The sequence below is a fragment of the Leptonychotes weddellii genome, chromosome 6 (assembly GCF_054177405.1).
Source record: "Leptonychotes weddellii isolate Sample4059 chromosome 6, ASM5417740v2, whole genome shotgun sequence".
In the NCBI taxonomy this organism is placed as follows: domain Eukaryota; kingdom Metazoa; phylum Chordata; class Mammalia; order Carnivora; family Phocidae; genus Leptonychotes; species Leptonychotes weddellii.
The window spans coordinates 112,368,421-112,376,190 of record NC_138374.1 but is presented as its reverse complement, the minus strand read 5'-3'; the positions used below and the strand labels follow the sequence as shown (position 1 = coordinate 112,376,190).

At 52.2% G+C, this 7,770-nt stretch overlaps 1 protein-coding gene across 1 annotated transcript; it reads right to left on the bottom strand.

The window, feature by feature from the left end:
* Window positions 1–1,516: 1,516 nt before the first annotated feature.
* GPR25 (G protein-coupled receptor 25) lies at window positions 1,517–2,810 on the bottom strand. The gene has a single exon (XM_031041712.2). It carries the CDS (start codon window positions 2,685–2,687, stop codon window positions 1,581–1,583), a length of 1,107 nt encoding a protein of 368 aa, XP_030897572.2. The 5' UTR covers window positions 2,688–2,810; the 3' UTR covers window positions 1,517–1,580.
* Between the last annotated feature and the right edge of the window lie 4,960 nt (window positions 2,811–7,770).

Below are 7,770 nucleotides of genomic sequence, written 5' to 3'. Positions count from 1 at the left end.
ATGTGCTTAACCTTTCTTAACAACCTCACCTACTAGGGACAGCTGACAGGTGGGGTCACGGTGGGGTGTGACATTCAATCCACTCTAATCCAACAGCCCCAAAGGCTAAAGACAAATGCAGTGGTATTAGGTAGGGGGTTAAGCAGCTTGAGAATGAATGCCCAGGATTCAGACCCAACCTAGCACTGAAGTGCTGATCTCAGTGGATGCTGCCCCCAGAGCCTGCAACTTTATGATTGGGCTGGTGGAGATCTGGCTGGGAGGTGGTTCTCAAGGAGAATTACGTTCCTTTCCCTGCACTGACTGACATTCCTTTAGGCAAATCCTCTTAAATCAAAAGTATAAACACCGAATTCCCAAACCCTCAAAGGGTAAGTCACAAAGTCAGAAAATGGATAGATGGTCTCAAAAAGGATAGGAAAAAATGCCCAGTACATATTCAAAAAATCACAGGGACTCATTTCCTCTTTGAAGTGACACCTGGCTGGCAGATGCCCTTACATCTTTTTTCCTCTGTAACCTTCAAAATGTGAAATGTCCTTTAAAATAAAGGATTTGTTGCCTTTCTGTACAATTACTGCTCCCGAAATGGTGCAGCTGTCTAGGTCTCTGACATCACACTAAGTCCTGATCGTCTGAGGTTAACCTCAGCTACTGGTTTGAATTTTGTCTGATCCACTATTGGATTTTTCTCCTGACACTCATTTCACTCCCACTACTCAAGTAAAGAAAGACATGATTGTCGAGCTCAGGCTAGCAACAGTTTTTATTGAGAAAGGTGAACTGACACAGATGATTCTGGTGGCCCTGGCTGAGTGATAGAGAATCTGAATGTCTGGCGAAAGATTTCAGAATCTTCTGTCCAGAGGAAAGGGCCAAGATAATTTCCAGGGTGAGTCTGTCCGCTTCACGGGACTGGGGAGAGGATACAAAACTAGGGTAGGCCTAGCACTTTCCGGGAGATTGTCAGGAGGAATAAACTGGGCAGCGCACACTGGGGCTGGTTCCCATGGCTTTGGTGAGCACACAAAGCTGACTAAATACAAAAGGGCTGTCAATTCCCATAATCTATAGAATTTCTTGTAGAGTGAGAGGGCCAGAGGGTCTGACTTCGAGAAGGTATTTCTCAGAAGACTGGCTCTTGTAGGGGTTCAGAGAAAGCATAGCTGGAGACAACAGTAGCTTTTGGGGGGTCTGGGTTTGGTATTCTGGCCAGCGCTATTCCTAGTGGGGCAGAGAAGGAAACCACTTCCCTTTCTTCTACTTGGCGAAACTGTGGGTGTCCAGACTGCGGTCTGCTCCATCTCATAGGACCTTTACTGAACTGGAATTAGCCCCACTTGCTCACTGGGCTGAGAGAACAGCTGTTCTCAGCAGGCTGGTTTGGGGGCGGGAGTTCCAAAAGCGCTGAGGTTCTGGGGAAGCTAATGAAGGAGGCCCTGGGAGTCCGGGCAGTGCCGGCCCCCAGCCGAGAAGGCTCGTCTGGGGAGTCTCCCCCACTCCCGCCCCCCCCACCCCCCTCCCCGGGCCTCCCTCCCCTGCGGGCTCCGGGGCCGCCACCTCCGCCGGGCGCGGGACAGCTACAGCAGGGCCCGGCCAGCGTTCGCCGTCCGGGCTCGCTCCCAGCTGCCGGCCGGGCTCCGGAACACGGAGCTGTCGTCCCTGGAGAGCGAGGACGCCGAGCTGTCTCTGCGCGCCGGGCGGTCGGCGCGCCCGCAGACCCCGCGCCAGGCGCGGGCGCGGAACGAGCGGTCCAGCAGCAGGTAGATGAGCGGGTTGGCGCAGCTGTTGACGAAGGCCAGGCAGGTGGCGATGCCGAGGCCCCAGCGCAGCGCCAGCAGCAGGCCGCAGGGCAGCGGCAGCGCCCCCAGGCGCGCCAGGTGGAAGACGGCCCGCAGGACGCCGAAGGGCAGCCAGGAGCCCACGAAGGCGCCCTCGACGGCGAAGATGATGCGCAGCGAGTTCCTCCGGGCCCGGCCCGGGTGCGGCGGGCGGCGCAGGCGGCGCGAGATGAGGCAGTAGCAGACCAGGCTGACGCCCAAGGGCAGCGCGCACGTGAGCAGCAGCAGCAGCAGGCTCAGCACCTGGAAGGCGTCGGAGGGCTGCTCCCCGCACTGGCTGCCCCGGCCGCCGCCGGGGAGGGGCCGCAGCCCCCGGTAGGCCAGGGAGGGCAGGCCGGCCAGGAGCGCCGCGGCCCAGACGCCGCAGCAGGCGGCCAGCGCGCAGCGCCGGGTGCGCAGCGGCCGCGCCTCGAGCAGCTTCACCACCGCCAGGTAGCGGTCCACGCTCAGGCCCGCCAGCAGCAGCGCGCCTGCGCAGCGCGTGCCGGCCAACGCGAAGCCGCTGAGCTTGCAGAGGCCCTCGCCGAAGGGCCAGCGGCCGCCCTGCGCCGCCGCCACCGCCCACAGCGGCAGCGTGAGCACGAGGCCCAGGTCGGCGGCGGCCAGGTGCAGCACGAAGGTGTCCACGAGCCGCCGCGGGCCGCGCCGCCGAGCCAGCAGCCACACCACGAAGGAGTTGCCCAGCAGGCCCACCGCGAAGGCCGCCAGGTAGAGCACGGGCACGTAGGCGTAGCCGTAGGGCAGGTCCCGGACCGGGCACGGCTCCAGCTCCTCCAGGTCGCCGGACCCCGAGTAGTCCCAGGACGCCGTCCCCGGGCTGGGGATCCAGGACTCGGTGCGGTGCATGGCGGGGGGCCGCGAGGCCTGTGCGGGACGCAGCCTGGGTGCGGGCGGCAGGAGCTCTGAGCGAGGGAAGGGGGGTGGGGGTTGCTCTTCACGGCCGGTGCCCAGCACCTCCCTTCCTGCCGCCCAGACCGAGGCAAATGGGTGGGCAGGAAGGTGAGGGAGGAGGGGGTGGCGTGGGAGGGGCAGCCCCCCCCCCCCCCCCGGGTTGAGGCCTACGTTTTGGGGCTGGCCCTAGGGGAAGGGCAGGGACCCGGCAGAGGGGGCTTCGAGGGTTGTTCGAGGGAGGGTCCTCAGGGCTGGGACACCTGCCCTGCCTCCCAGTGGGAGCCGTCTGACGTCAGGATGCAAGAGGTGGCGTGTGCCCGAGAGCCCCCATCTGTTCTCGTCGCCCACTTCGCTCCTGCCCATGCTCCGCGCTGTTGTTTTCTCTAGTTTTATTAGAGGTGAGGGGATAGAAACCCGGCTGAGGGTTTTGTAAGGGCGGGGGGGGGGGTGGAGGCGGGTTCACCTGTTCTCTAGGAAAAAGGGGTTCTGCTCTCTGGTGCACAAACAGGGTCGGGGTGAATGAGGGAGCCTGCACTGGGGGCCTCCCTCCTAATCAGGAATTGGGCACCAGAGCTCTCCAGCTGTTGTTAGCCTCCTGAGGCGCCAGGCTAAATGTCCTAACTCAAAGAGTGGCTTTTCTGACCAAATCAGGTCCTTATGAAGCCACATGGGAAGGTTTTAAGCTAGAGAGGAAGGGTATCCAGACACTGTCTGCATGGTACCATGCAACGTTGACTGACTATATTCCCGATGCTGTACTTTTCACTCCCCAGATTTGTTTTATAACTGGAAGTTTGTACCTCTTAATCCCCTACACCTATTTTGCCCGCCCTCCAACTCTCCTCCTCTCTGGCAACCACCAGTTCTCTGTATTTATGAGTCTATTTTTGTTGTTTATTCGTTCACTTGTCTTTTTTAGATTATATATATGAGTGAAATCAAATGGCATTTGCCTTTCTCTGTCTGAAAATTTCACTTGGCAGGATCTTGGTCCTTTTTTTATGGCTGATCAATATTGCATTATATATTACATTTATAACATATAATTAGAGCATATATAGAATATACAGAGAGCACATACACACCACATTTCCTTTGTCAGTGAACACAGGTTGCTTCCGTATCTTGGCTATTGTAAATAATGCTGTAATGAACATAGGGGTGCAGATATTTTTTTTTCAATTAGTGTTTTCATACTGTTTTCCACAGTGGGTGGACCCATTTTTCTTCCCGCCAACAGTACAAAGAAGCTCCCTTTCCACCACATTCTCGCCAACACTTGTCATTTCTTTTTGATACTAGCCATTCTGACTGATGTGAGGTGATCCTTCATTGTGGTTTTGATTTTGCAGTTCTTGATGATGAGTGATGTTGAGCATCTTTTTATGTGTCTATTGGCCATCTGTATGTCTTCTTTGGAAAAATGCCTACTCAGGTCCTCTGCCCATTTTCTAAGTTGGATTATTTGTGGTTTTTTGGTGTTGAGCTGTATAAGTTCTTTGTGTATTTTGGATATTAACTCCTTATGGGAGATGTCATTTGCAAATAACTTCTCCCATTCAGTAGGCTGCCTTTTCATTTTGTTGATGGTTTCCTTTGCTTTGCAAAGCTCTTTATTTTGGTGTGGTCCTGATTGTCAATTTTTGCTCTTGTTCCGGGTCCGAATTCTTAGCAGACATCCCTCCCAGGAGATACTGTGTCGGGACCAACGTTTCTATGTGTGTGCCCACCCAGAGCCCACCACGCTGTCACCAGGAATGAGTGACGGACCTGTTGGGCACTCTGGTGTTGAAAATTGGAGGTGGATTATCAATCTTGATTCAGTTCACTTAACAGTGAGCTCCTTCATGGGGCAGGCAGTGTTTTAGGCATTGCGAGAAAGATGCCTTGAGGCAGGGGGATAGATGCAGATGCAGCCTCTGCAGCGGCCAGCATGCCAGAAGTCAAAGTGGTAAAGGCACAAGTCCTCTTGCAGGTTAGAGGAAAGAGCAGTTACTTCTGATGGCAAGAGTACATCAGCAAAGGCCTTCCAGGAGATGACCCGTGAGTGCAGGTCCAGGAAGGAGCTGGAGGGTGAATTAGAGCAACAGGACATGGGCCCGGTGTGACCAGAGCCCAGGGTGGGACGCGAGTGGCAGGAGAGGAAGCAGGAAAGGTAGCCGGGAGCAGATCACAGGACGATCTTGATTTTGTTCTGTAGGTAGTGGAGAGCCACTGGACGTTTGTGAGTAGGGCATGACCTCTGTCTGTTTTGAAAAGATCACTGGCAGAACTGTGGATTGGACAGGGGAGAGGCTCAGGCCAAGGAGACCCCAGAGTAGGCTGTTGTAATTACTTGTGGAGGGATAGGGAGCATCTGAAACAGATGACTGGCGGTGGGGATGGAAGGGCGAGGATTAAGAGATCTTTGTAACATTGTGGGTCTCAGCAGAGAGGAGTCAACGATGGGCCTGGGTGGCTGTGTTTGGGAACTATATGAATGCCTTCCCATTCACTGGGCTCAGGGAGCACAGAGAGGCTTGTGCAAGTAGGTGTTCTGTGGATAAAATAATGTATGATCCAAACCGGGGCACTTCTGAGAGCGAGAGGATCTATGGTAATTAACGCGGGCCATAAACCAGGACTGTTCTGGGCAAACGGCGACATAAGGTCACTCTAGCTTGAGGTCCCTGTGGTCCATGGGGATCCTCAGGGAGTGGGAAAGCTTAAGGAGAGTTGGGCATGACTGTGTCCAAGCCATTCCTGTCGAGATTGTTTCTCCACGCCAGAGGAGAGGCCAGAGAATGAATGGTTTCCGGGTGGTCCCTCCATGGGCATCCCAGCCTCAGGCTTGAGTTTCCTCTGAAGACCCGCCCAGAGGGTGGGAACCTGTGGGGGCTGCTGGAGATCCAGAGCAGTTTTTCTCATGTCTGATGAGTGACACCCACACTCCTGGGGGGCCTCGGGGGCCTCAGCCTCCTTCCCTGAAGGCTGGCAGGAGCAGTGCTTGCTTGCCAGAGCCTGGAGGCGATCGGGGCCAGGCCCAGTGCCGCTGGACTTCACTTCCCCTTGGGGACACGTCAGTCTGAGGCAGGGAGCGCATGGGTGATTGTGAAAGCTAGAGGTGAACAGCCAGGAAACCGCCAGGTAAAAAAGAAGAATGGGGCAGGGGCCGAGAGGGAAGCCTAGGGAGGGGTTTGAGGGGGAAGGAGAAGTAGGCTGTTTATTAAAAACACAAAGATTCTTGCTTCCTGGGGCTGTGGTCTCATACCCAAGGGAAGTGTGTGGCCCAGAGCACAGGGCGGATTCTCTGTGCTGCGGCCGAGCCCTGCGGGCCTTTGTGAACCTGTCTGGATGCGAGGAAGCCCCAAAGGCCAGAGCTGGATGGATTCCTATCCAACTTTCAGTGACCAAGGCCAACTCCACGATTCTGCTCACTCTCCTCCTCCGGGGTGGGGGGGGATTCCCCCACAGGATTAGAAGCAAGTCAACCACTAGCATCCTGCTCAGCCGAGAATCTTGGCACTCTCCGACGGGTGTCAACAGAGTAGAGGTGGTCTTCCCTCTTTCTCCACTTCGCCCCCCGGGAGCCTTCTGTGACCCCTGATCCCTTATGGGCCTTCTGCTCCCGGGACCGACTTGGTTACGTGGGTCAGCCCTGCCTGCCCGCAGAGCTTCTCTCTGTCCCTCACCATGACGGGCACAAACCTGACAACAGAGGAGACAACAAAGATCTCATGCTTTGGACTAGGTTGCTTTCAGGAATAGGTTTCTTTTCTTTCTGTCCCTTTATGAGCTATATATGTAAGTTCTTACAACTTCTTCCCCCAGTTTTAATTTTTCTGTACACATAATCTTAACCCATTAGGAAACATTTTGAACATTGTATTTGCCTTTTTCATCATAAAGGCCATCTAAGCAGATTGTAGACTGTAGAATAAGGTCCAGCCACCCAGGCCCAGCGCTGCAGCACGACCATGTGCAGCATTTTGGTGAATTTCTTTCCAACCAGAGGAGAGAATCTATTTGTAATCCCATTATTCTTAGATTTTCTGTTTTTTTTCACATTCCAGCTCAGATGTTTTCCACATATTTTTTTTTTTAACACAACGGTTTCAGAGTCATTAGTAATTAGAATGTACACAGTTTCATAGTCTGCTTATCTCAATGCCATATAAATCCACATTTTTCTATGTTGCCTAATACTTACGTTATTTAATATAATGTTTCTAATAATTTGATTTTGGGCATTTTGGATTTCTCCGGTATTTTTTGCTGTTACAGAAATTTGTAACAAATAACTGCACTTACGAACTTTTTCTTTCACATTCTTATAGTATAAATGCCCTTGAGAAGGTCAAAGGCTATGAAAATGGCTCAGTACAGATGCTTATAATGACTAGTAATTGTATGGCATCGTATGAAGGGTTTGGGTTCAATGCAATCTTGTCAGAAATATTCATCAGTAAGATATTTTTCACTTTAATAGGTAATGAGGTAAAAATGGTTCCTCATTTTAATGTACATTTCTTTGATTATAAATAAGACTGAAAGTCTTTCTGTACTTAATTCGTCTTATGTGACCTGTCTAATCATGTCCTTCATACATTTATCTACTATATTTTTCATATGAACTATTTAGGATTAAGCATTGTCCCATTTAATCCAAATATTCTTCCAGACTTTTTTTCTTGGCTGTTTTCCCTTTATTTTTAGTTTTACATTTTCATATAGTCAAATTTGTTGGTCTTAGCAATTCCAGAATTTAGAATGTTACTTTTTCTTTGATGGTCTAAAAACATTCAACTGTATTCTTCTTTTTAATCCATCTACAGTATAGTTTTTTTTTCTAGATGTCTATCCAACTTTCCCAACACTGTTACATTAAAAATACATATTTTTTTATTCTTATGTTAATCCCCTACATTACATCATTAGTTTTAGATGTAGTGTTCCATGATTCATTGTTTGTGCAGAACACCCAGTGCTCCATGCAGAACGTGACCTCCTCAATACCCACCACCAGGCTAACCCATCCTCCCACCCCCCTCCCCTCTAG

What these genes read in the sequence shown, in the direction of transcription:
- GPR25 (XM_031041712.2), bottom strand. Translation starts at nt 2,687, where the DNA reads ATGCACCGCACCGAGTCCTGGATCCCCAGCCCGGGGACGGCGTCCTGG.